At 39.2% G+C, this 24,833-nt stretch overlaps 1 protein-coding gene across 2 annotated transcripts in view; it reads left to right on the plus strand.

Moving 5' to 3' along the window:
* The window catches only part of COL4A1 (collagen type IV alpha 1 chain), a 120,394-nt gene that overhangs the window by 47,161 nt on the left and 48,400 nt on the right, over positions 1–24,833 (plus strand). For both annotated transcript variants that reach the window (XM_066313827.1, XM_066313828.1), the window contains exons 2-12: positions 1,886–1,936; positions 19,447–19,536; positions 19,627–19,671; positions 21,175–21,219; positions 21,329–21,391; positions 21,493–21,546; positions 21,695–21,721; positions 23,029–23,112; positions 23,225–23,287; positions 23,897–23,932; positions 24,475–24,516. In XM_066313827.1, the coding sequence (XP_066169924.1) occupies positions 1,886–1,936; positions 19,447–19,536; positions 19,627–19,671; positions 21,175–21,219; positions 21,329–21,391; positions 21,493–21,546; positions 21,695–21,721; positions 23,029–23,112; positions 23,225–23,287; positions 23,897–23,932; positions 24,475–24,516 (600 nt within the window). The remainder of the gene's footprint in view (positions 1–1,885; positions 1,937–19,446; positions 19,537–19,626; positions 19,672–21,174; positions 21,220–21,328; positions 21,392–21,492; positions 21,547–21,694; positions 21,722–23,028; positions 23,113–23,224; positions 23,288–23,896; positions 23,933–24,474; positions 24,517–24,833) is intronic.

A 24,833-nucleotide genomic window follows, 5' to 3' on the forward strand; every position in this document is an offset into this window, starting at 1 on the left:
AGTGACCTTTGATCCACAAACTTGTTCCAGTCTGGTCCTCCCATCTTCCCAGAGAAACAGGAGGAAAAACCTCATACTTCTTCCTAGTATAGGCAGAATGTTATCACATTTGCTCAGATTCTAAATGCATTTTAGTAGTTAGGATAATGCTGATCAGTAGTGGCTGTCATCACTGGCCAACCTCCCACCCACCCACAGAGGTTGCAGTCAGTGATAGCAGGAGATGATGTTTCTGTGGAATAGAGGCAGTGTTTTGTACAGCAGGTGCCCGTTCTGGCACAGCAGGCTGCAGCCCCTGCCCCAAACGGGACCTTGTGCAGTTGTGCTCCCTGGTGCTCAGTACCTTCTTACTTTCCTCACCTTTGGTTATTCTAATTTGAGGCATTAAAGAGCAGGAAAAATCGAATATAATGGACTCATTTTTGTGGGGATAAAAAGAGGTTTGAAAGCACAAGCCTATTCTTCTGGCTATGCTAAATTTGAGAACAAAACCATACTTAAATAACAACATACTTTTTTTTTTCTAAAACAGTGCATGTTAAATAATAGGCTGAAGGAAATATGCAGGGATTAACTTGAAAACAGATGTTTATAATGATTCAGTGACTTACGTTAAGTACATTCCCAGACGCAATTAAAGCAGACTTCTTCTGAATTTAGGGGATGTGTTGATAAAACTGATAACATTCTACATGATCCTGGAGGAGGAAGTATGAGCTGCAAGCATGCGTCCTCCAGCTGAGATCTCATCAGGTCTGAAAGACTAAGAGAGGTCACACCAGGTCACTTCTTGTAATGGGAGACCCAATGTTTTTCCAGGCCTAACCATGTCCTGCAAGGAGTAAAGCCAATTATTCAGTGGGTGGCACTTTTCCCTTCTGATCCTTACTTGGGTTGCACTGCTGCATGTCTTGGTGTTATTTTCAGATCCAGTTCTCTTCCTGCATTATATGATAAAAACTCCTTCTAATCATGTTAATTCTCACCTTTGTGTGAATTTATAATATAACATGGTAAAATGCTATAATAATGTAAGATAAAAATTTGTAACTCTTTTTGCTTTATGTCAGTATGGAGAAAATTCTACTTCAAGAAACAAATTCAGTGGATGTACATATACAAGAAATGGTGTCAACGAAAGCAATAAATTTTTCAGGAGATAGCACTGTAGTTTTATTGGACAGCCTTTTTTTTAAATTATGAAAGCCCCATTTCTCTTTGATGCTTTACTTTAAAATAAAATGTAGTTACCAAGTCCAAATGTTACTGTATTATTTAACTTTCTGGGGTAATATTTATTGGTCTCACTGGAGGCTTTCCAAATTCAAAACGGATTAGGTCCATTTTCTTTTCATTTCCCAGAAGTACTGATATCCCAGTAGACTGTGGAGCCTGCAGGTGTAGAGGGACAGGTGCCCAGCATCTGGGCTGAAAGCTGTCTCAGGGGAGGTGCTGTCCCTGTCTGCATCTGAATAATGGCCTGAAGGGGCTGCTGAAGGAAGCACTGATCTGTGCGTTGGTGGAATATTCACTGATACAGTTGTTTTGCTTCTTTTCCTGATAGTTTGTTTCTGAGGGGCATGACAACACTAAAACAACTAACTTCTGAGTTGCTTACCAGTTGCTTCATGACTATGGGGAGGAAAAGTAGACGGTGGCCGAGATGCAGTTAAGAGCATCTTTGGTAACACAAAGCGACTGTGAGATTTTACCTGTGCACCAGTTAATGTGCCTTCTGTCGTGTTACTGTATGGGCTTAAGCGAACATTCCCTGCACCGACCAGCCTTGCACCAGTGGGGTGCTGCTGACATCCCTGGCTCATTGTAGTATGTTCTGTCTGTCACTCAGTTCAGACATTTAATTCTCAATTTCTTTTGTTTTCAGGGATGTTCCGGTTGTGGAAAATGTGATTGCAGTGGAGTAAAAGGGCAAAAGGTAAGTCATCTCTGTCCATTTAATTTTCTTGCCTATGTCAACCACGGGGTATAAAATCTCCTGGGAGTCAGGTGAGCCATTGCATTCAGTGAGGGCTTGCCCTGCTGGGAAGCATTGCCAAGGCCAGGCCACGTGCCATCAGCTGGGTTTCAGGCAGCAGGATCTCTGTGTCTGTGGCTGCAGAGGCCAGGAGGGCCCGGGGTGGGGGGCAGGTAAATGCCCTGGATTGAAGCCCCCACCCACTGTGGCTGTGCCCTCTCTCCTTCCCCATCCAGTGGGATGCTAACCTGTCACTCTCCCCTTTCCCTCACCTCATCTCCAGCCTTTTCAGTGGGTAGGAGGCTTGACATCCTGACCATCTCTGCATGTGAGGCAAGTAGTTAATTTCAGAAATGCTCCTCTCAGCATGCCATGCAGATTGCTCTCCAGGATGGCTGTGATGCATCATAATCAATGTACCTGTACCAGGATGAGCCCCAGAGGGAAAAGACTTGCAGTAAGAAGAGGGAGGTTAATGATCAACCTAGATACAGAAACGTGTTGCAGGTCAAGAAAAAAAAAATCAAATATTTTGACAGAACCTTGGAAAGGAGTTTTAAAGTTCCCATTCAGTTATCCAAACTTCTTGTGCATGAAACAAACAAAAAAAAGACACTTTAAAGTCTTCTTTTAAAGCAGTAACAGTGAAGAAAAATTAAAATGCACTTAAGTATTCCATTAATTCCCCGTGTAAACTACCTGCTTTTGTAAATATTGTAGACATTTAATCACTCTCCTTATCTCTTCCAATTTCGCTTGTAGAGATTTTAATCTGTGGTGTGTTCTCTTGTGCGTGCGTATGTGCTGTACATTTGCCATTACAAATGAATGTTAACCAGTTTTATCAAACTGTGGTTGCTTTGGGTATGCTTTTCCAGGTAAGTTTAGGTCACCCAAAGCAATACTTAGAAGAGATGGGGAGGTTGTTTGCTTTTTTGTTTTGGGGATTGTTTTGTTCTTTGAAATAAACAGACAGCTGGTGTTCTGTGTTGTTTCAAAGGCAATAGCTGCATATTTACGGATGATGGATTTAAGAATGTCTGTTGGTGGCTTTTCTTTGGTGTTTTCCAGAAATAGGAATGTAAATTACTTAATTGGAGGCCCAAGCAAGATAATTTTCTTTGTAACAAAGCATAGATTAGTTTGTGATACAGATAAAAGTGTCAAGATCTGAAACATCATTCGGATGGAGTCTCCTTTTTTTAATGACCCATTAATATCTGTTTAATAAAAGTCAACTATGTATTGAAAACAAATTCAGCAAAGATTTGGTAAAGGTCCAAGACTCTGAATTTATTCCTTGATAGCTTGATCTCATTGTTCAGTTTTCAACTGAAAAGACATCAGTTTTCAGTCCATAGAGTATGCCAGCATTGTGTAACAAGATAATTAAAAAAAAAGGATAGCTTGGGGAAATAAATAATATTAAACCTTATGTTTCATTTATTTCCTGCTGTGTTCCTGTCTGTTTGCTAGAGCTCTTGGTGGCATTTTTCATTTGCAAAGTCCAGAGTCTCAAAATGTTCTCTTTAAAAGAAATAGGTGCTTGTCTGATATGCTAGAATCCAAAACTACCTCACATTAGTGTAGACTGTTTAAAAATGTTGATGAGAGAAAAATATCAGTCCATAGTAACAGAAGACATAATAAATTCCAGTGTGTCAGTGTACTCTCTACTCTTCCTAATGGGTTCCATCACAAATTTCTCCGACTTTAAGCAGGTGCATATTGAAGTATTCACGTGATTTTAGACTGTGTAGAAAATGCAGTTATTGACATTAGAGACATCTAGACACGTGAATGAATAGTTATACCTAGAATATGATAGTCAAGAAGGGCATTTAAAGGTATTTTGGAATGCATTTAACATGCCTGAACCTGGTTCAGATCAATGCTTGCTCATTACATTAACTCTGTTTCAAACATACTTGGCATTTTGAACAGAAAACTGAGTTTTATTTTAAAAAATCTACCACCTGTCCTTCAGCCCTGTACAGTTTTTCATCCTGATTCATTATATTAGATGTCTTTCTAGAATAAGGAAAGCCTGCCAATTGGTCCCAGGCCTAGAGAAAGAACCTGGTGAGGGAAAGTAAGGGAAGCATCCTTCCTGCTTGCCTCCATAATATTTCTGTAAATGGTGTTTCCAGTGAATGCATTTGGATTAGAAACATGTCCCTGCTAAACATGGTTCCCATTAACACATTAGTAATGGTACCTGTTAGTTCAAAAATCTATATGAATATCACTTAATCAGAGGACAGATTAGAAAGACTGTCTTGGACTGATCCAAGATCCAGGCTGGGAGAAGGCTGCCGTGCCCAGCTCTTGTGGTACCCCAGGAGACCACATAAGAGAACATCTGCTCTCCACTTCTCATGTTGGGAGCACATATCCACTCTACCCTGCACCATCCACAGCCAGCATTCTGCCTACGCTGGAAACCCTTTTGATCTGGCTCCCATGTCGTGCAGAAGTGCACAAATGCTGAAGGGCCTTTTCCAATCCTCCCACACTCTTCAGCAATCCACCCACACCACTTCACTGCCACGGGAGCTTCGGGAGCTGCGGAAGTGGGTGCTGGGTTTACTCTTTAATGCCTTAATTATTAACATCTGGAGAGATATTTCCTACCGTAGTGTGGGAAGAAGTTCCAGACCTAGAAGTTCCAGACAGGAGTTTAATTAAAATTCATTTGGCCAAATAATCATATTTATGATCTCATCACAAAAAGTGCTGAAAATGGTATTTGGCTTAAAAGCTGTGAAATGCCCAGGAAATAGTACCCAAGGGCATTTCAGACATGGAAGAGTAAATTATATTGCCATATTTTTCTTTCTTCTTTGAGAATAACTTCATCAATATGATGGCCATATTCAGAGTACATTTAAAATGTTCTCTCATCAGTCTGTTTCCATGAAAATTGCATTTCTATGCCAAACTCCTTTAACATGACTCATACGTTATCAAGGGCATGTAATTGACAAACTCTAAGGGTTTTCATCCCTTTCAGAAAATTCAGAAAGTGAGCGTAATTGCAACAGATGGCCCTTATCCTGTAATGCCTTTATTATTACACTGAACATCAAGCTGTTGTTTTAAGCTATATAATGTCAAGTATCACATATCTGCCAAACAAAAGGTACAGAAATTTTAGAAAAGCATAATATTGCTAAAATAATAAATAATACCTTACTGCTTTCCATTAGAGAGATTAACCTAAACCATCTTCATTCATTACCTCCTATACTTTTTATTTGGCTTTCTGCATAATAACTTGACTGTTCTCACTAAACTGACTAAACTGTTCTGACTAAACCTCACTGAAGTGTGAGATCTGTTTAAACTGATTAAAGTTTTGAATGTTTGCCTGCATTTTATTGAGCTACTCAGAAGAAGACTGAAGCTATGTTTTCTCTTTTATGCTTACCTAGATTTTGAGAACAGTTTCAAGCAGCTGTTGAGATAAGAAGTGCTAGCTGTTAGTGCGTGCAGGAAAAACATGTTAAGCATTTAATTACCACTCAGAACAAGGACTGCACAGAGATGAGTTAGATTCTCCATGCACTGGCTTTTTCTAAAAAATGTTCCTTCTCTCATTCATGACTATTTTCACTGCTTTTACTCTGTATCAGAAACATGTGTAAATGGAGGCAACACTGGAACCTTGCTGTAAGTAATACACAATGATTAATCTTCTTAGACTTATCAGTTAGAATGCACTCAAGTATAAATCCTCATTCTTTAGTATAAATATTTTATGATGATTTCACTGTCTCAGCATTACCCACTGAAAGTTGAAGTCAACAAGAATATCAAACATGCTTTTGTCATTGAGCATGAAGTATTGCTATTAAATAAACCCCACCTTGCTAAATATAAGACAAGAATAGAATTAACTCTTAATGTATCGGCTACTTTTGACATGTTTATTGTTTGAAGCAGGAAAACTTGAATATTTTATTTTGACATATATTTGTTTCCCTAATTCTGAGACTATGTCTGTATTATTAGATTTTAATTCCCTGTTTGCCTTGATGGGTGCATCAGCACTGTGTGGATTGCCCGTGCTGCAGTACACAGACTGGCTTTGCTTGAGATATTTTGGATCTGGAAGCCAGGTAGCTCTGACTTAGACTGAGAGTCAGTGGGACATCTCTGGAGTTCCCGATCAACAGGAGCCAGAGAAATCCAGTGTTTTCTCTCCTGCACACTTCTGCAGCCTTAAAAATCACAGATTTGGTGTCTGCAGGGGATTGTTCTTCTCCCTTTGCTCTGTGTAATGAAGAGTTGACTGTTGCAGTGGACTGGGTTCCTGTATTTTTTTTTAAGGTATACCAGACTGGGAGGACCTTTGAGGTTTCTGTCATTTAACATACCAAAAGATAGAACAAAAATATTTCTAATACTGATGCTTTAACACAATATTAACCCCCTTGTTGGAGAGAAGCCCTAGAAGTCAGCGGGAAGACCACTGTTAAGTACTTTGGGTTCCCTTGACAATGTATCAGAGGCAACAAGTCAGTTCTTTTAGTGGAGCAAGTCAGTAATCACTGGATCTGTGCTTTTCATAGTCAACCTTTATTAGACTTTTTAAAATCTGGACTGTTAATTTTTTTTATCACTTTTCATTGACTCAGCTTGATTTTAGTAAGCACTGCTCTGTGCTCCTAATTAAGTCCCCCAAGAACAAGAGGACACAGTTTTAAGCTGTACCAAGGGAAATATAGGTTGGATATTAGGAAAAAAAAAAATTATGGAAAGAGTGGTCAAATACTGGAATTGTCTGCCCAGGGAGGTGGTGGAGTCACCATCCCTGGATGTGTTTAAAAAAAGACTGGATGTGGCACTTGGTGCCATGCTTTAGTTGAGGTGTTAGGGCTGGGCTGGACTCAGTGTTGAAGATCTCTTCCAACCCAGTGATTCTGTGTTTCTGTGAAGTGGCTGCTGTAGGAACTTTGTATCCAGCAGGAGCTTATGCCTGAGTTGGAAAGACCATGAATTGAGGACACTAAGGAAACCTTAATCCCCTGGAGATGGCCATAAAGTTGGAAAGAGGGGTGACAGGCAACGTGGGAGGCAAGAATGTGTCTGCAGTCTGGACAAGGCTAATAGATAACATGAAGTCATCTAATTATGCCTGAAAGGACAGACTCAAAAGACAGTAATAAAATAAGCAAAGATACTGATCAGCTGCAGATCTGCTGTTCTACAGGGAAACTTGTGATCCAGAAATATTTTTGAAAGTCAGGATGCTGTCACAAGGGTTTTTGGCAATTCTGCTTTGACAGTAGTGTATTTTTATTGATTTATCCTTTATTCGGAGAAAAAATAATCTTTTAAATTCAAATCAGGGAAAAAGAACATCATGTTGCATGAAGAGAGCTGCTATTCTTAGAACAAAATATCAAACAACTTTGAATAATATTGACTGTGATATGCTAAATGATGTAAAGTTTTCTACTCTTTCGCAGCTGTCAGACAAAACTGCTAAGTGGTATCTGAAACTATCAGCTTTTCTTAGTTTTAAATAGTTATAGGAACCATTTGTCCCAATTGTCTCTGGCAGCATTTTGTATGTTGAGATATATTTTTGCCCTCAGTACAGTGGGTATCTTTGATTAATATGAACCAGTGGATTACACTGATCAATTTATCTCTGGAAAGGGAGCTCTAAAAGCAGTAGTATTATGTGCTGAGACATGCTCATATTTAGTTTTCAGAGCTGACCTCTGAAGGTATTCACAAAGTAATATTTCATTTGGCACTGTATGACTTTTTAAGCTGCTGTTGCTAGATGCATTGTCTTTGATTATAAAGGTATTGGCACAATGAACCCAGGGTCTGTTCTTCATGGAATAAAACAAGCTCACAGGGCTTGATTTTAAATTTGCACAGCAACTGTAAGTGTATGCCTTCATTTTAGTTTCTTGAAGGATTGTAGGGCCTTAGCTTGATCTAAAGTGTGTGAGCATCCAATGAAGTCAGCCAAGTTTTCCCCGGTGTGAGATCAGAATAAGATATTAAAAGATATGTGAGATCTCTGCTTCTTTAAATCTTCATGCTCGGGAAGTGGAGCTGCCCAGTGCCTGTGCAATACCTGTGCATAGCTTGAAATCTTCCAAGATTTAAAATTATGTCCATACAGAATCAATATCTGCTGACTAGATCCTGATTACAAAACTTTTGTCCTGATGTACAGTTTTTCAGTATCTGGTCTAATTGTGCACTAAAACTCTGTGATGCTGCAGGGGTTTGTGGGTGTAACTTAGGAGTCTGGGACAACAAACTCTGGGGTACAGCAGTAGCTGCATTTTGTAGTTAACCCTTTAAGTTTCTTTAAATAATTTTGCTCTTCAAATTATTTTTTATTTGCTGAGGATCTCAGACAAAGAGAGACATTAAAACAGACAGTTCTGTGATATGTCAGTTCCCACACAAGAATTTAATCCTTGATGCACTTAATAATTGGTCTCTGTGTACATTTTCTCTATAGCAATATTCACAAGAAGTGACCTGGGTGTATATAATTATCACTAGGGAACCATAGTAATATGGTATTTGGTAGTCTTCTTAAATCACTTTCCAGTCTTTCTAGCCAAGGGCAAAAAGTGGTTTAGGAAGCTGGTGGTTTTTTTTTTTTTTTTTTTTTTTTTTTTTGTTTTTTTTTTTTGTTTTTTTTTTTGTTTTTTAAATCTCATACCTCATAGTAATTAGTTGTTTGCTTCCTTTCTCTCAGCTACTTCTTATTTCAGATTTTAGACCTATGCTTTCAGAGAAAGGTCATAACCTAGATTAGTCACTGAAAACATCTGGACATATGATGTTTGTTGGCCCTCAGAAAGGCAGATCTGGATTTTCTCAAAGTTCGGATTTCATTAAAGAAGGGTAAAAAACCGAATTTTATACAAAGTTCTCAAAACCACTTTCAGCAGAAGCAATAGCAAAGCTTGTAACAGTATATGCCTGGAAGGAGATAGAACAGTAAGAAGCCAAGTTTTCCCTCTTTGAAAGTGGGATTTTCAAAGAGGAAACCTGAAGTAGCTGCTAAAGGAGTGACAGTGGAGTACTTTATGACACAGGAAAGTTTCTAACCTGCTGGAGAACATATTTAGTTTAGCCACAAAAGAAGTTTAATGTCATGGTTGCAGGAAAAAAGTCAGGAAGCCATATTTAAGAGATGTTGAAGAGTATTTGCATTTTTTACTAAGTAACTACAACACCTGAGAAAGGGCTACAGAATAGTTAATTGAACTATCGATAAAATAAGAAAGAAAGTTCAGTTAAATGATGAAAATAATGACTAGCTTTCAGTAGTAGATAAAAGTATTGTCTTATATAATCTTTAACAGCGAAAGAAATGCAAAATCAAGGTGAAGCCAAGGAAAAAGAAACTTTGACTCCTGTTTGGAAAATCATGTTTATATCTCTTAGAATATTTAAGAGTGATTAGAATGACAGAACGTACCCATAAATTTTGTAGCTCTTAAAGAAAGCATGTGACAGCTTCCTCCGAAGTTCAGCTGGAACATTTTTAAATGTATTGATATGCCAACAAAAATAATTCTCACCAAGGCTTGTGTCAGAGTTCAGTGTGCACAGTGTACTGAGCTGAGTGAGTGAGCACAGTCGTTAGCATCAAATGGGGTGTTCTATTATTTTTTTCTCACTGACTGTAAACAGATGCAACAAAAGCATTTCATGGCTAGTTAGAAGAATACTTAAAGCCTTGAGTGGCTTTGGTAACCCTTAATTTTGTTAGGTTTGCTCTAACGCCAAGCAAAGACTGAAAGAGATGCAGAACTGCAAAAGCAATGGTTTTAAATGGTGATGATGGAGGGGACGGACTCTAGTACAGAGGAGCGGTCTAAAATGCCCTCTGGCTCTGATGTCAGTAGTTGGGTGAAATAAAGGAAGGAATACCAAAGGCTTGTATAGCGAGCAATGGACAGAGAAGCCTGTGCTGCCTGCGTCTGTATTGCAGCACCTTTAATGGCATAAGGAGTTAAGGATGTGATCGCAACACCTCAACTCAAACTTCGTTTCTGTCTGAAAGTGTGGAAATAGAGGCTGGAAATCCAGCAAGGACGCACTGAGCCCCGTGAAATTCCAGTAAAAGGATCTCTGTAGGAAGTTCCAGGTGTTAAATGCAGTGACATCAGTGTCAAGGCAGGAGAACTGACAAAATAGGGGAAAAGACAATGTTTGTGGAACTCTCCAGAGTATAACCTTTAGATAGGAAAGCTGCCTTTGCCCGCTGTGTGTCACTGGGCTCCGTCAGCTTTCAGGAGGAGCAGGAGAGGGGCGGCAGGGCAGGGCTGGCAGTGTCCCAGGAGCCCGGCTGTGTCATTTCCCCGCGAGGTCCTCTGGGTGGCAGTCAGACATTACGGATGTCGTGTGTTCTGACCGGCCTCTTTACGTGTTTAATTTTTTTTTTTTTCCCTTGTCAGAAAAGCCTTAAAGTCACCTGTTGAGCAATACACCAACTTCTGGTTGACGCTTACTGACAAGGATACTGACATCCTCTACCGTGTCAAAATAAGAAAGATACTTGTTTTCATTACTGCTAATAATTATTGCATCTTTGTTAACTTTATTGACTTAGGCTGAACAACCTTGGAGGCGTTACAAAAATATAATTTGTCGTGTCTATTTTATAATGGGCCTGGCTGAGTCAAGAGACACTAAAGTGAAGAAGCACTGATTGACACTTTTGAGGCACAATGTTGTCTGCCTTGTGGTATTTACATAATTAAAAGTCAGAAGCCAGAATATTTCCTCTATTTTGTGGAAAGATATTTTACTCCTGTGGAACTTTCAAAATGTTTAAAACTTTAGAAATGCCATTTCCAGCCTGACCCAAAAAAGCAGCTGGACTAGCACTGTCTCAAATAGTACTGTCTGTCACATACCCTCAAGATATGAGTACCTCATTATGAGAACTTTATTGCAGTCCGTACTGTCTAGGACGAGCTGCCCATGTTTTTACTATTTATGGAAGAGATTATTTTCTGTAAATATGTCCATGACGAACCTTTGGCAAGAGAATAAAACTTGCATGTAACGTCACATTTCATTCCCGGTCTAGCATCTGAATAAAAATAAATTAAAAAACCTAGAGAAGTTTAAGACCCTTTTTCCCCCTACTGTTTCATCTTTAAATGTGAGCCTTTGAACAATGCCAAATGCAAACAAATGCTAAATAATTTTCATTAATGAAGTAGGAAGGGTGTGGAGCATTTTTACCCCTTATATTCTTGGACCTTCAACACTGGAAGTGATTTAATACAATGTGTAATAAAACAAAGGAAGAGTTACTCAGACCTAATGTGTTCAACAGATGATTAGAAGGGGTGGGAAATATAGCACCCTTTTGATTCAACCTGTATGCAGGTGATAGAATTTCCTTTTTCTTTTTACAGTGCAAACACATTTGTCCTTCAAACATCCTCTTCCCATATGGTTATTTGAGATTCTTCTGTTCCCCTGAGTGACTCTAACTGATGAGAAGAGGCTCCTTCACCCATATGCAATAAAAATTTAAAAAATAAAATAAAATTGGAGAACCTCATGTGTGCCTTTATGAAAAGGTTTGTGTGACTTCCTTCTGAAACATCATAAGCTTGTGTTGGGCTTTTTATTTATTTATTTATTTATTTATTTATTTATTTATTTATTTTTAATCAATAAAAATTTAAACATAAACACAATGAACCACATACCTTGGCGTTAAACTGCCAAACTCTGTGCAGGCAGTCCTCCACAGCTGAAGATAAAGTTTAGTTGCTCTCAGTTGTCTTCTTCTCTCCCATTTTCATTTCAGTACTTCATATACTGTGCCCTCAATCATGCTATGAATATATATGTACCTCCTCAGCATCCCAGCTCCTTCTGGATCTGTAGCATTTGTGTATGCTGGAATGTGATATTACACAAAGCATACATGAACCAAAGACATGCAAATATCAGGAAATATTGAGAGCTCAAGATAAAAGTGTACATAGCTCAAGAGGTCCTAAAATCTGAACTTTGGGCAGCTGCATTGAAAAAACTGACTACTACATTTGGAAAAAGAGGAATAACTGTTGGTCAAGGAAGAAGAGGAATTACATGAAGAAAACTTCTAAATTATGTAGGAAAGGGCTCTTACTTATAGTTGGCATTAACTGAATGTATGATAACTGAAATTGTATGATGTTGATAGGAAACCAATTGCTTGGCACCAATTAAATTATATCCATGCTTGGCTTTTGAGTGTTAATTTCACTTCACTCATTTTACTTCTTATTCAACTTCTGAATTTCTTTGAGAAAGAGATACGCTGTATATCCACGCACAAGCTAAGCACATAGGTACTAATATGTAGGGAAAAGGCTAATCAAAGATTGTTGTTTCTGTTTTTATACTCTTGGGAAGCACTTAGCAGCTTCCTGAGGAATGTTCTGTGCAGCCATGAGGTGCCACAGAAATACGCTTTTGCTCTAAGCATTCTTTAGTATTTAGGAGGCAGAGGCCCAGGCTCAGTCCCTGAACCTAGAGCCCCAAAAGCCCTGTAACTAAATGTTTATATCAATGGAGTCACTGTCGAAGGTTTGGACTCACCTTAAATCAAGCTGCAGAGGTTCCTCAGTGTTGTAAATTCATGATCCATGAGAAAGGGTACTTCCATAGTAGGAAGAGTTAGCCTGTCAGGGAGTGAAAAAACAGAGTGAGATTTGGCGATCAGGGTGCCTGCCCTGTGGTATATGGACCTTTGTGGCATTGGCTTTTGCACCATTAGTAGGTACTTCCCAGTGTCCTCCCTTCAAACTGCAGCCTGAGAGCTCATTTGGCTGTGGCACTGAGAGGGTCCCATGGGTGAAAGTCACTGGGGAGGGAGCAGGGGGAGCAGGAGATGCAGAATGAGCACCATGAGTGAGAGAGTGCTGGTCCCCAGCAGCTGTTGGGGTGGCCCTTTGTTGCTGTACGTGTCTGAGTATAATACAGTGCTTGAAGTTGTGCAGGCCATCAGCCAGCCTGGCTGTGGAGCCGTGCAGGCTGTGTCAAACTGGCATGGCTGCTCCTTCTGCTAGTCATGCCAAAAATGCTGCAGTCATGTTTCCATGGGACTGAGTTCCTTCAGGTGCTTCCTGGCAATGCAAGAATCCAGATTTTGCTGACTCTCCCCGCTCTCTCTGTGTTAGGCTCTCTTCCATTCCATATACCGTCAGAAACTCAGCCCCAAAACTTCTGGGTGAGCCAAGTTCTTTACAGAGCTCCTACACAGATTCTTTGCATGTCTGCAGACTTATGTTTGTGTAAGTAATTACTTGTTACTTGTGTGGCTCCAGAATTGTATAGCTATGGTGCAGATAGAGTCTGCTGAAGAATGTGCAGTGGGAATTTTGCAATGTTAAACATCCTCAGTGCATTTGAGGACACATGTCCTGTGAGCATATAGCAATAATTCTACTTGACTGATATCCACTTCACACTTTCAATAAAATACTGAAAATGGTAAGTGCAGCTGAGGACAAACAGATGACATTTATTGTACATGTTTATTTTATTCCTGAAATATCTTCAGGGCCAGTGCTCCCTCTGGTGGTTTAAAAGGACCATTTAATAAAGAATTGCTATTCTCTCTGTGTTCCCTAATGTTACGCTGAGCCAATTACATTTCTCTAACACATGTTTAAGAGAGTGTGGAGAGAGAAACACTGTGACTTGACAGCGTTACTCAGGTGGCACAGTTCTGCTTCCCACTGTGTGCTGTAATCACTGGTCTAACACCTTGGAGCCAATTCACTTGGATGTTCGCAGTACATCAGCGGAAGGAACAAATACAGAGCCCGCATTCAGCTCTCAAGTGGCTGAGGATAGTCTGGATAGAAACCATGTAGAACATTGCAAGGCTTTTGTCCATTGCTGTGGATTTTATGAGGTCACACTGGAGCATCAAGGTGTGCTGACTGTTTGAACTGGCAGGTTTTCCTGTTGACAGTTAGGCTCTTTTTTTACTCTGTTTGGAAACTGCCCAATTGTCAGTTTTCGTCTTGAAAAAGTTGTGTTTCTTTGCCAAATATGCCCCTGGTAGAATTTCAGTTCAATGAATGTTAACTTTGGGGAACGGGATAGCACGTATAAATCTATTATCACTTGCATTTGTGAGAGGGATTCTGGGTTTGTAGCATGTTGGAGTCAGCAGTGACAGTGGTCTGAAGACAGTCCCCTGGCAAGGCCAAGGGTCTGTTGGCTCCCAGCTCGGTTTCCCTTGCAGCAAAGGCACAGCTGAGGAGCTGTGGTGGATGAGCTCCAGCAAACCCCACTGCACTAGTGTGAGAAACTGCTCCTGCTGCCATTCCACCTCGTGTTCTCGTGTCCTGCTGTGTCCTCCTGGCGTTGGCTTTGGCAGCTGCCTGGCCACCTGGTGAGCTCCTCAGCTCATAGAGGCCAGACCGAGTTCATGCCCTAAAGAAAAGGGAGAAAATTTGGTGAGCTGAACTGGTGCAGTGGAGTCTGAGGGCATCATACCAGATGGTGTAAAGAAGGGTGAGGTGGTGCCATCCCTTTAAAAGAAGAAGATGAAGAACTGATCAGAAAAACTGATCACCTTTTCTGGGTAGATCGGTTTTTAGCTGCCTTGTGACATCTTTCTCTCAGACTGAATTTTATGCCTTTTCAGCTGAAGGACAGGCACGTGTCTCTCCTGCTGTTTCAGCTGCTGGGGGATCTCTGGCAGAGGCAAATGTTAAGAAATGAAGCATCTTTCAAATGGCTTTGGGAAGATCTACACATTGTTATTCACCATGTTCCCAAGTCTCTGGAGAGCCTGAGAACATCATATTTGTACAGACTCAGACACCCTGTGAGCCCACACTTTGGGAAGCAGTTGATTTATATCCATGTTACTAGTCCCTCAAGCCTAAAATCTCCCAGTCCAGCAGTCCCTAGGCAAAGTAATAGGGGAAATAATTTATAATAGGGTGGTGATTGTTTTCTCTCCCTCAGCCCTTGATATATTACAGCTGAATCTTCTGAAATTACTTACTTTATGTGACTTTTGCTTAGCAATCTGCAGTTGTTCCATGTGCCAAACAGCATTTCATGGCTAATTTGGAAGGGTAAGTGTCAGAAAAAACCATCAGCCCATGCAGTTAAGCTCATAACAGGCTCATGTCTGTTTAGAAGTCCATTCAATTTTAATTTGAACTACCTAAAGCAAAGGCATTTCACAGAAGCTGAGCTAACACAGACATCTTGCTTATTAAATTAAGTGCTGAGCACTTGCTGGTGCTGAGTGGTGACTGAGCACTTGCTGTCTTTTTGCGTAGCACCTCTACATTTTCAGCAGTTGAGTGGCAGAATATTCATTTTTGTGAGCTGAGTAATGTGTTCTCCTTTGTGCTTTCTGACAGCTTGCATTGATTCAGCAGAGGTACAGATGACATGGTTACATCTGTTTTAATTTTTGAGTCTCATGAATTGATTTGTAAGAAGCAGAAGCTCTTTCAATATTACTTGCCAAGATTTTGCAGCTGTGAATATTGGAACTTGAACAATACATAACCCTTGCAGTCAGCGTCTCATGCTCTTCATGCATCACAGCTAGAAATCTCAGTTCTGAGTGAGAAATAAGTGGGGTAGCAGTGATGACCTGGTGCTTGCCAATTTATGCAGTGTATGTGCTTAATGAGTTGCAGCATAAATGTAGCACAAGCACTTATTGTTGGGCTGTTTGGCTGGAATATTGAATGAAGAAAGGAACAGGCAGGCAAGTGGGGGAAGGATGTAGCAGGTCAAGTGTTTCCTTGCAAGGCAAGGCATGTTCAGGACAGGTTTATGTCTGTTCTGTACAGCATAATAAGTGATCGCTTCATCTGGTCTTGAAGTTTCAAGTAAGCCACTTCAGGTAGGAGAGCAGCAGTTAAACTGTTGCTACCTCAGTGATCTGTGGGGTCTGATCTACTCAGTGACATTAGATACCCTTCAGCTGTATGACTTTACAGTTTAAGAGTTTTTGCACTCTCTTCTTCAGGTAGATACTCTGATAGAATCTTACTGTAATTTAATGTAGTATTACTGATGCAAAAACAAATATGATGCAAGTTTGTACTGACTCAAACAGAAGTATTGAAGTAAAAGCTCTATTTGTTAGTCCTTACAAATGCTGGCACCATTAGTTTTCTAATGCTAATGTTGTATAAAGAGGAAGACTGATACGTGGACTTCGGAAAGGGACTGGAACCCAGGAGACATCCCTAGATCTCTTACTGGATCTTAGTGGAATAGGTTGCCCTAACTTCTTTGAGTGTCCATGGGAGGCATGGAGGAGTTAAATCCCATTAATTGTGTAGCCTAAAACTGGAGAAATTCGGACTTCTTACACAATACTTAGTTTGGGCTATTTACCCTGAACTTACTTTGCAGTAAAATCAAAGGGGAAGGCGGAGTAGAGGGAGAGGTGTTTGCAGTGTCTCCCTGTTAGAATAAGCAGCCAAGGTGGCAGGTTGCATGCAGAGAGGGATTTGGCAGCTCTCACACATGCAGTCTCTTTTATGTTTCTTTACTTCCCTCTTGCAAAAAGATGAGCTCAGTTCCAGTAAGAGAAATCATGAGTCTGCAGGCTTTGGGGTGGTACAGACCTCCACATGCTCAGGGTTTATATTTTCCAGGCCTTGGAACACCCAGTACCTTGACTGGGTGTCCAGAAGTTCTGGATAAACAGCCAGTTGTTTTTCTTCTTGGCCTAACAGTTTAAGTCAGAAAATAAAAATGTTTCCAGGGAAACCTGAATGTATCTTAGCTCAAAGTGGCTTGGTATGGTCTCAACTCTGCTCCTCCAGCTGTTTTACCCCTCAGACAGGGCACTCTGGAAGGTTGAAGATAGCCTTAAGAGAATTGACTATAGTTGCCTTAGAAGTTGCAAGTTTTTATGTATTTTAAGCCTTTAGGTAACCTCCTTGGCCAGCTGAAGCAGTCATTCCCTTAGTAAGTGATTTATAGGCAAGTTAAGGCCCTTTTACAGTTCAAGAGTGGTCTAAGGCAACCTTAGACCAAGTGAAAATCTGATCTGTAAACCTCAGTTTTAACTTTCCTTGGGAATGGAGGAATATTTTTCTGTGTTGCAGGATGCAGTGGTTCAAAGTGTGGTGAAATCCTCAGGGGCAGAGCTGAGTGCAGAAAGTATCAGCTGTGTTACACTTTACCAATGTGAGTTGCTTATGTTACACATGAGCCACATTTCCCTGTGGGTGCCAAAATAACCTTTTTTCCTTCTCGTTTGCACATGTTGCACATTGCTGCAGCAATGAGTGTCTTCTCCTTCCTTAGCCTATCGTGCAGCAGGTCATGAGAGCAAGTGCCCAGGGTTCAGTGTGAAATTCTGGTCTGAATGACGTAACAATTCATTTTGTGGAAGTATGCCTGTGACAGAAATGCAAATTAGCCAGTCAGAGTATGGGTTTATGTAATTTCTTTAACTTTACAGATGTATTTCAGATTGCTAATTATTTCAACATTCATTCAGAGACCTGCATTGTGATGCATTCTTCCTTAAAATATTTTTCAAAATAATTTTAGTCACTTTAGAACTTGGACTTTATACCTCTACAGCTGACCTAGAAACATATTTCTACAGCTGTTCTGATGTTTGCTTTGCTTTGTTTTCTGGTCCAATACACTGCTTCAGATTTAGCTCAGACCAAATAAAGAATTCTCAAACCATGATAAAGAATATTGGGAACTAAATAGAGGATATCATGCCATTTCAGCAGTTCAAGGAAAAACAGAGTCTTTGCCTCAGAAAGTACTTTTTTACTGAAAAATTTTTCTTTTGTGGGAAGATGGAGAGGAGAAGCAGCAGGATAATTTTTTTTCTGTCAGGAATTTTTAATAAATGAATGTTATTTTGATTTTACTTTCTTGTGCTTTTATCATCTCAGTTAGAGTTTTCTCCGTTCCTCCTTGGCCCTGCTCTTCATACCCATCAATAATGTCCCTTCCCCCTTGTCTCTTCACTTTAACTAGATCCTGGAAAAGGAACTAAAAAACAACATCAACCCAGCAACTCCACAAATCTTCCAGTTCCTCTCATCTTCTGACACTGTAACACCATGTCTGCTGGTTATCACTCAGCTTCCTCTGTCTGCATGTCATAACGTTTTCTTTGCAAGATGCCTGTTATACTTCCTGGACAAATGAGCTCTCCAAGACTCAGATGTTCTCATGTGTGCTCAGTCCTCAGCTGACCTCTTAAGTAGCCAGCATATTTCTGGGAATTTTTGTTCTGAGCAAACAGGAGAAAAGTTTATTGTTAATCACCATCCTGAAATCAACTAGTAAATTGGTTCTTAGTTACAAGTTGCAATTTCATCTTTCACTGTTTTGCTGAAAATCCTTAAGTCTCTTATGTGTTTTGAACATTGTTAATTTTATTTTCTTTTTGCTATCATTGGAAAATTGCTGTGTTTTGAGTTTCTAAAGCAGGTGCCATGTTTTTAGCTGTTTTCCAAACTTCTTTTCACAGTTTCACACTAACGCTTTATTCATCCAATATTCCCACAGTTTTTGAGAGTATGAAGTGTTTCTGCTTGTTTCACATCAGACCTTGAAAGGACAACTCTGATTACTTCCTGCAAGGAACCAGTGGCTTTTGGTTTGGTCTTCCCAGGAACTGACATGCAGAAGTTTTTTCCCCTCTCCCTGTGTGTAGATTTTGAATCATTTATTCAGATAGTGTTCCTCTTGGTTTCACTGGTAGTCCAAATACAGTTGAATGTATAATAGCTGCAATATTGATCTAGAGTGTGGATAGGTTTTTCTGCCTCTGGATTTGTCTGATTTTTAAATACATTTGGAGTTGTAGGGAGAGGGATAGCACAGGTGTCCCATATAGAATTAAAGTAGAAGCAAAAGGATGACACATACAGTTTTGTGTTCAACTTCTTGGTAAGATCCTGTGTCTTGAACCAAGTCTCTGAACCAACCCAAAATTCAAGTCTGAGTGATAAACCTGGTCTCCAAAACCTGCTGTTGTGACTTGTAAGAAGAGTGGTATTTACCATTCATACACTAGTTGACCAAACAGTGATATTTGTGGTTTTCAGAAATTTAGTTGCTGATTTGGGCTGTTAGATTTTCTACTGGGATTCAGCAGCACCTCTGGAGGAATGCAGGTAGGTTTTATTAGAAGGAAAGTGACCTTCTTGTTACCAGGAGAATAAATCTGCTATGAAGAGCGCTATCGAGGAAAAAAGGTTTAGCTAATATTTAAAGAGTGTTTTTCTGTCCGCGCTGAGCCCCTGACAATCTATTATTGAACCATATTTTTTTTATTTATAATAATCCTTTCAAGTACCAACATGAACTCTTGGCTGTCACATGTAGCTTTTTACCACTTAACAGATTCCTGCACAAAAATGGGATATGTGAGTTACTTGAAGAAGGAGCTTCAGTTGTGTAGTTGCTAATTAGTTTTTTTTCTTCCACAGGGAGAAAGAGGCTTGCCAGGACTGCAGGGTGTGATTGGGTTTCCTGGAATGCAAGGACCTGAAGGTCCCCCTGGGCCACCAGGACTTAAGGTAAGAAGTTAAGCTTAGGTATTCAAAACAATCAGATTTCCCTAAATTGTTGTCCCAAGAAAAGATAAAGCTTTGCCTTTTACTTTTCAGGGTGATACTGGAGAACCAGGATTGCCAGGAACAAAGGGAACAAGAGTGAGTTTTGTCTTACAATTCTGATGTCTATGGCTATGGCTGCCTTCAAGTGCAAGAGGAAGTCTGAGTTAATGAATGACATCCCCTTGAGCTGCAAAATAATTTCAAAATTCTCACTTTTACCTTTGAATTCTTTCTGCATTGGACAGCCAGTACCTTTACTAATTTGCATTGTTACCTGGTACTTACCACTGTGTCAACAGTACTGGTTTTAATATGCCTCTGATATCTTCTTGACATACCAAAAGACTTTTTTCCAGTTTCAGAATGAACCAACTGTATTTCCCCCTACAAAATTCTCCTTTATATTTGCCATCTACCCTTGAAACACTCCAGCAGAGAAGCTGACACAGTCATGAGCACATATGTGCTAAAAAGATAACAGAGCAAATTAAAGCCAGGGACAAAGATTTCTTAACTTTGCTAGAAGAGGCTCTGAATATCTGTGATCGTCTTACTGTCATTTGTTTAATGGGGCACTTATATAGCATTTGTTTTAGCATATTATATTGGCTAGGGCCATGCCTATTGGGGTTTTGTGAGGTGCCAAGCTCTTTCTGAGAATTTTCACGTTTCCTAATGTCGTGATGAAAGAGGATTCAAATGACTTGGCCAGTAATGATGCATCCATTTTCAGCTATAGCCTCTTGCTCACAGATTCTCAAAATGCCATGTCAGTTTTGTTCTCCACTTGCCTGCAGTTGCTGCAGCAAATAGAATTTACTGAAGTAGCTGGAGTTTATGAGGTGTTAGAGAGGTAGTCTGCTAGATTAAGAAATCCATGTTTCAGTCCATGATGTTTGGGTTGACCTGGAGTATCCTCAGCGTTAATGTAAATTGGCACCTCCTGGCAAATGTATTTGTTTGCTGCAGAGTAAGTAAAATGTATTTTAGCAATTATAAAATTTTGAAAGAAGCAAATATACTATCTGAGTTTAGGATTCCCATGCATCTTTTCTGCTTCATAATACATGTTTTAGGAATTCCTGTATGGATAAGTAAGAGATAGGATGAAAATGATGTGCCAAGTTAAATGCCTGATTCGTTACACTGAAAAGCTGTTCAAGGAGAAAGAATTATATCAGCCTGATAGGATTTTTGATAATAAGAATGAATTGATACACTGGTAAGTATGACAGACAGATGGGCATCTTTATGGTGTGTTAACATTATCTTCTGCTGTGAAGACATGCCTACAGTAAATTTCATTTTGGGAACCATGTTTGTGAGAGGAGAACGCCTGTGCATTCTCTTTTACCTCTACATGAGGCTCTGATCTAGTTCCTATGACTTAAAAAGTTAAAGAAATATAAAAGCTTGCTTTCAGTTATTAATTACTAAGGTAGCATATTTGAGAGGCTTTGAAGGTTAGAGCTATTTTGCCAAGGAAGTTTAAATGTTACTGATTGTTTACTGTCAGCATTGGATATGCCAATTGGTCTGCAGCTTGTCCTTGCTGTTTTGTGGATTTGTGATTTCAGTTTGTGTTTTTTTTAATTGCAGGGCCCTCCAGGAGTATCAGGCTTTCCAGGAAACCCAGGCCTTCCTGTATGTATGAAGCATATATGTTTTTACAAAGAACATCAAACTTTTAGTTGTGGCATCTGAGCTGGATTGTTCCTAATATTGCTAATTTCTTTACTTTCTCTTCATGTAGGGCATTCCTGGGCAAGATGGCCCTCCTGGTCCACCTGGCATTCCGGGATGTAATGGCACAAAGGTGACATTTACATATGTTTATGACAGTCTCTCTGTGTTGAAATAAAAACGTCCCTCAAGCATATGTTCTCTAAACAAAACCAATTTCTCTGTTCCACTTAGGGTGAAAGAGGTCCAGTAGGTCCCCCAGGTTTACCAGGACTGACTGGAAGTATAGTAAGTAGATTCCTTCCTGCTTGATTCACCTTTTTTAAGGCTGACTCTTGAAATTCATATATAGCTATAGGAAATTATATTGCGTTTAAGATGCAATATGTACAACATTGAAGAGCAATAACATCAAATATATCTGTTTTCTTCACAGGGGCCTCCAGGACCTCCTGGAATGAAGGTACATTTTACTCTAAGTATATTAATATCCTGCTTCTAACCATAAGAATTTGTGTGATCTCTATACCCTTCGAGACTAGCAGCAGTCTTTACTTAAGGACTGAAAAATTATATTGCCTTTTTCACTTTGTACTCTGTTTTGCAACCCCACTAAATAAAGACAGGGGAGTGACTTCCCCACTTACTAACAATTGAACTTATGTGTTGTGCCATGGAGGTCTTAAAAGGGTAAGTATTATATGGATTACAACAGAAAAGAACTAGTACATATCATTGATAGTGTATAACACAATGGTGGCCACCCAATTGTGTAGAAAGATTAAGACAGGTTTTATGATTCAAACATTTGGATTTATATTGGCATTTGATTTATCTAAAATGTTTCACATGGATAATGTTTGTGGAATAGGATCCTATACCCCACACTATGAGAATCACCCAACACATACTAGACAGTTTTCTTAAAGAAAATAAATCAGACTAACGAACTAGGCATCTCAGTGCATTTTGTGAGCTGGAGAATGAAGCATTGAATGACATCCGAGAGCCTTTTGTCTTTAAAATGAACAGATTTTATCAGGAACTGTAAGCTAAATATAAGTCTGAAAGTAATCTTAAATTTGTAATGATGTGACAACCCAAGTTATTAAAATGTCCATTTCTCTTACTCTTGTGTGGAAAGAACTGACTCATTCTAGAAACACAGAAGTACTCAGATCTTTCTTCCCTAGGCATGCATAGGTACAGAACTGAAATAAAATCACTTATAATATTGTAACTTTGTACCAAAACACAGGAAAAATGGGATTTTTACTCTCAAAAAAGGATATGGATGGTGATCAGAATAGTTTCCTGAAGTAAGAATAAGTGCATTCCTTTCCTGAAGAAAAAGAGCATCATAAATGGCCTTTATGTCAAAATTAGCTGTAAGCATGAAGATCTCAGCAGGGGAAGGAGATTGTAAGGTTACCACATCTCTCAGGAGCCAAGTCAGATGCTCCAGTTCTGTGGCAACACTGTAGTAGTGATAGATTTCATGGAGAAATCATTCTGATTACCAATTAAAATACAGGAAATTAGATATGAAAATAGGTTTGGTACTGGAATCTCTTCAGGGGGCTTTAGAATACATTTGGCAATTAAGGTCTTAACTTTTAATATGTCTATGTTTTTAGCTGTATTAAAAGAAATAAGGTGATTTTTTAAAGTCCAAATGATTCCAAAGTATGCAGAGATACAACTTTCCTCTCCTGGTAATTTTAAATGTATTTGAATTCATATTCAAGACTTACTCTTTTCTTACTATAGGGAGATCCAGGTGAAGTGATTGGTCTTGTAAGTCCTGGTGTGCTAAAAGGTGAAAAAGGGTTTCCTGGCCAACCTGGACTGCCTGTAAGTTTGAATTATGTTTGAATAGCAATGAGTTTCAATTAAAATTGTATCAGTATCGTGAAATTACCATATAAGTATCACTTTCTTATGACACCATTTGAATTTTTCATAGGGTCCACCTGGAGCTTCAGGGTTTCAAGGACCAATGGGGCCACAAGGTCCTCCAGGAGAGCAAGTAAGTTTCCTTTCTTGGTGATTTGCACTTCATTTACAGATCTTTATTACAGAAATGTTCTAGAAGGTGTGTCTAGCAGGTCTTGGTTGGGATTTGGGAAAGATAACATGTGGTTCCAGGCTTCATGTTGAGCCTTCTGAGCTCTACCATGGCAGAAGTTACTGGGCAACACAGGTTTTGAATAGCAGCTACTCCTATAGTTCTCTTCTCTTCTTGCACTGTTAGAAGGTATTCTTGTGAGGGAGAGACTGTAACTGTTGGTCCTCCTTTCCTCTCTCCCTCGATTTAATTTATAGAAAATGAACTAGATACCAAGCATCCAGATCAAAATCCAAATGTTTGCTGAGACTATTCTTATGGGTAGCAGCACTGAGTGTTACTTTGGAAGCATATTATCATCTATCTGTTGTTATAATAATTCATGAGTTATCTCAGATTCTCTTTGTTAGGTTTTTTTTATTATAGAGTTGTGAATTATGCACAGCAAGAGCAAAATGAAATTACTGGGTTTAGTGAAAAGATCTGCCTTTTTGCTGTTTTCATAGAGTAAGGCATTATTCCACTTATTGTACTCTATACATGTGCATGCTAAAATGCATTGTCTTGTAGGGTCCCCCAGGGCCACCAGGACTTCCAGGCGAGAAGGTAAGACTTTAATATAAATATTAAGTCCATTTGTTTATTTATTTTGCATCCCAAATCCTCAAAACTCTGGAAACTAATGGTCCTAAAGGTGTGGGGTTTTCTGTATTTTGGGTTATATTTCTGTGTCTTAATGAATAAAGAGAGATTTTTACCACTTTTTTTTTTTTTTCAAATTTGTCTAGCCTTGTTATCTCACTTGATCAAAACAGTAGTAATTACAGCATTCTGTGGTTATTTGAATTAATTCTAAAATGTCAACATTTTCACCAAACTGTTGGGTAAAAGAGCATATTGACAATAAAATTATCTGATTAATTTTAATGTGTTTTTTCACAAGTTGCTGTGACGCTGGGCTTAAAAAACAGCAGGGAAGTTAGGACATGATTATTTTTTTGTTTCACATATGCATTTAAAAGACATATTCTGTCTTTTATATTCTGCCTTAGCACTTGTCGAATACATAATGCCTTTGTATCTTTATATGTATGCATGTATGCACTGCAGAAAGAAATTGACTAAGTGTGTGTAATTTACATTTTCAGGGCTACATGGGCTTGGGCTTTCAGGGTCCCAAAGGTGAAAAGGTAGGTCTCTTGTATACTTCTAGAGAAGAACTGTCAGAAATATTCTTGTTACTTCATTTTAAATAAAGAAAACTCTTGAAAACAATCAGTGGAGAAAATCAACAGTGTAATTTTTGGAAGACTTGAAAATCTGTAACTTACACCTAAATGAACAAAATTCGTGAGCAGCTACAGACTTTTTTAATGGTGATGTTATACCTGACATTAATTTAGGTCACCATCCTGTTTTCCAGCTGTGCTTGGAAAGCTATTTTAATTTCCAGTAGGCAGATCTGGAAACATTTATTCTATATATTAGGACTCACCATGAGATTTTT

This window comes from Sylvia atricapilla, chromosome 2 (assembly GCF_009819655.1).
Source record: "Sylvia atricapilla isolate bSylAtr1 chromosome 2, bSylAtr1.pri, whole genome shotgun sequence".
NCBI classification, from domain to species: Eukaryota; Metazoa; Chordata; class Aves; order Passeriformes; family Sylviidae; genus Sylvia; species Sylvia atricapilla.